This window comes from Phaethon lepturus, unplaced genomic scaffold, assembly GCF_000687285.1.
Source record: "Phaethon lepturus isolate BGI_N335 unplaced genomic scaffold, ASM68728v1 scaffold23500, whole genome shotgun sequence".
In the NCBI taxonomy this organism is placed as follows: Eukaryota; Metazoa; Chordata; class Aves; order Phaethontiformes; family Phaethontidae; genus Phaethon; species Phaethon lepturus.
Window position 1 is genome coordinate 602 of NW_010510107.1, and position 796 is coordinate 1,397.

Here is a 796-nt window from a genome sequence, read left to right on the forward strand (position 1 = left end):
CCCGCCCCCGCCGCTGCTCCGCTCTGCCACCGTCCGCAAGTTCATGGTGGGCTACGAGATGCTGGCGCAGGCACAGCGAGACCTCACCCCAGAGCAGGTGAGCGCAGCTTGAGGGGGTATTGTGGGGAGCCAGGAGGTCGTGTGCCAGGGCCATCCCTGGGACTGGCTGCTGGCTGCCCCTTGTGCTGTGCCCCGCAGGCGGCTGAGCGCCTGAGGACCCTCCCCGAGGTGCACTACAAGCAGAGGGCCAAGGAGGTATCGTGACGGGGAGCAGCAGAGCCAGCCCTCAGCTGTGCCCGGTGAGGCCAGGGAGAGGTGTCAGCTTGGGGTGGCAAGAGCTGAGGCCTGGGAACTCGTGTCACTTGTGAGCCCTCTGATCTCCCAGCTTCTCCTGAGCCTTGTCATGGCTTGACCTGGCTTGGGGACTGGTTTTGCCTCTTCAGGTACCCCAGTCCTAATCCTGTGGCATCCTCCGCAGGCAGTGCTGTTCCTTCTGTCTTCTTCCCCATCCCAGGCTGTGTCTTCCACCTCTGCAGCATGCTCCTACCACCACTGAAGGGCTTACCATCCTTACCAGTCCAGTCTTACTAGTGGGACTGGGAGCGCTGCCTGCCCCATGGAGGGGCACAGCCCCCCGGTCAATAAAACCTGGAAACAAAGTGCCTCTGCCTGTGCCCTTGTGGCTCTCGGCCCTGGGTTTGGGGTCTCCGGTGGGGACCCTCAGCTGCTGGGGGGAATAACACTGGGGGTGCAAGGGGTGTGCCTGCAGCCCCATGCTGCTTGCTACTGTCCCCGT

The 796-nt window shown here is 63.6% G+C and overlaps 1 protein-coding gene across 1 annotated transcript in view; it reads left to right on the forward strand.

The window, feature by feature from the left end:
* Nucleotides 1-255, forward strand: part of LOC104627672 (galactose-1-phosphate uridylyltransferase-like) — a gene marked incomplete at both ends in the record, with an annotated part of 487 nt that extends 232 nt beyond the window's left edge. Inside the window, 2 exons of the mRNA XM_010296007.1 lie at nucleotides 6-97; nucleotides 199-255. Of these exons, the coding sequence (XP_010294309.1) occupies nucleotides 6-97; nucleotides 199-255 (149 nt within the window). The remainder of the gene's footprint in view (nucleotides 1-5; nucleotides 98-198) is intronic.
* Between the last annotated feature and the right edge of the window lie 541 nt (nucleotides 256-796).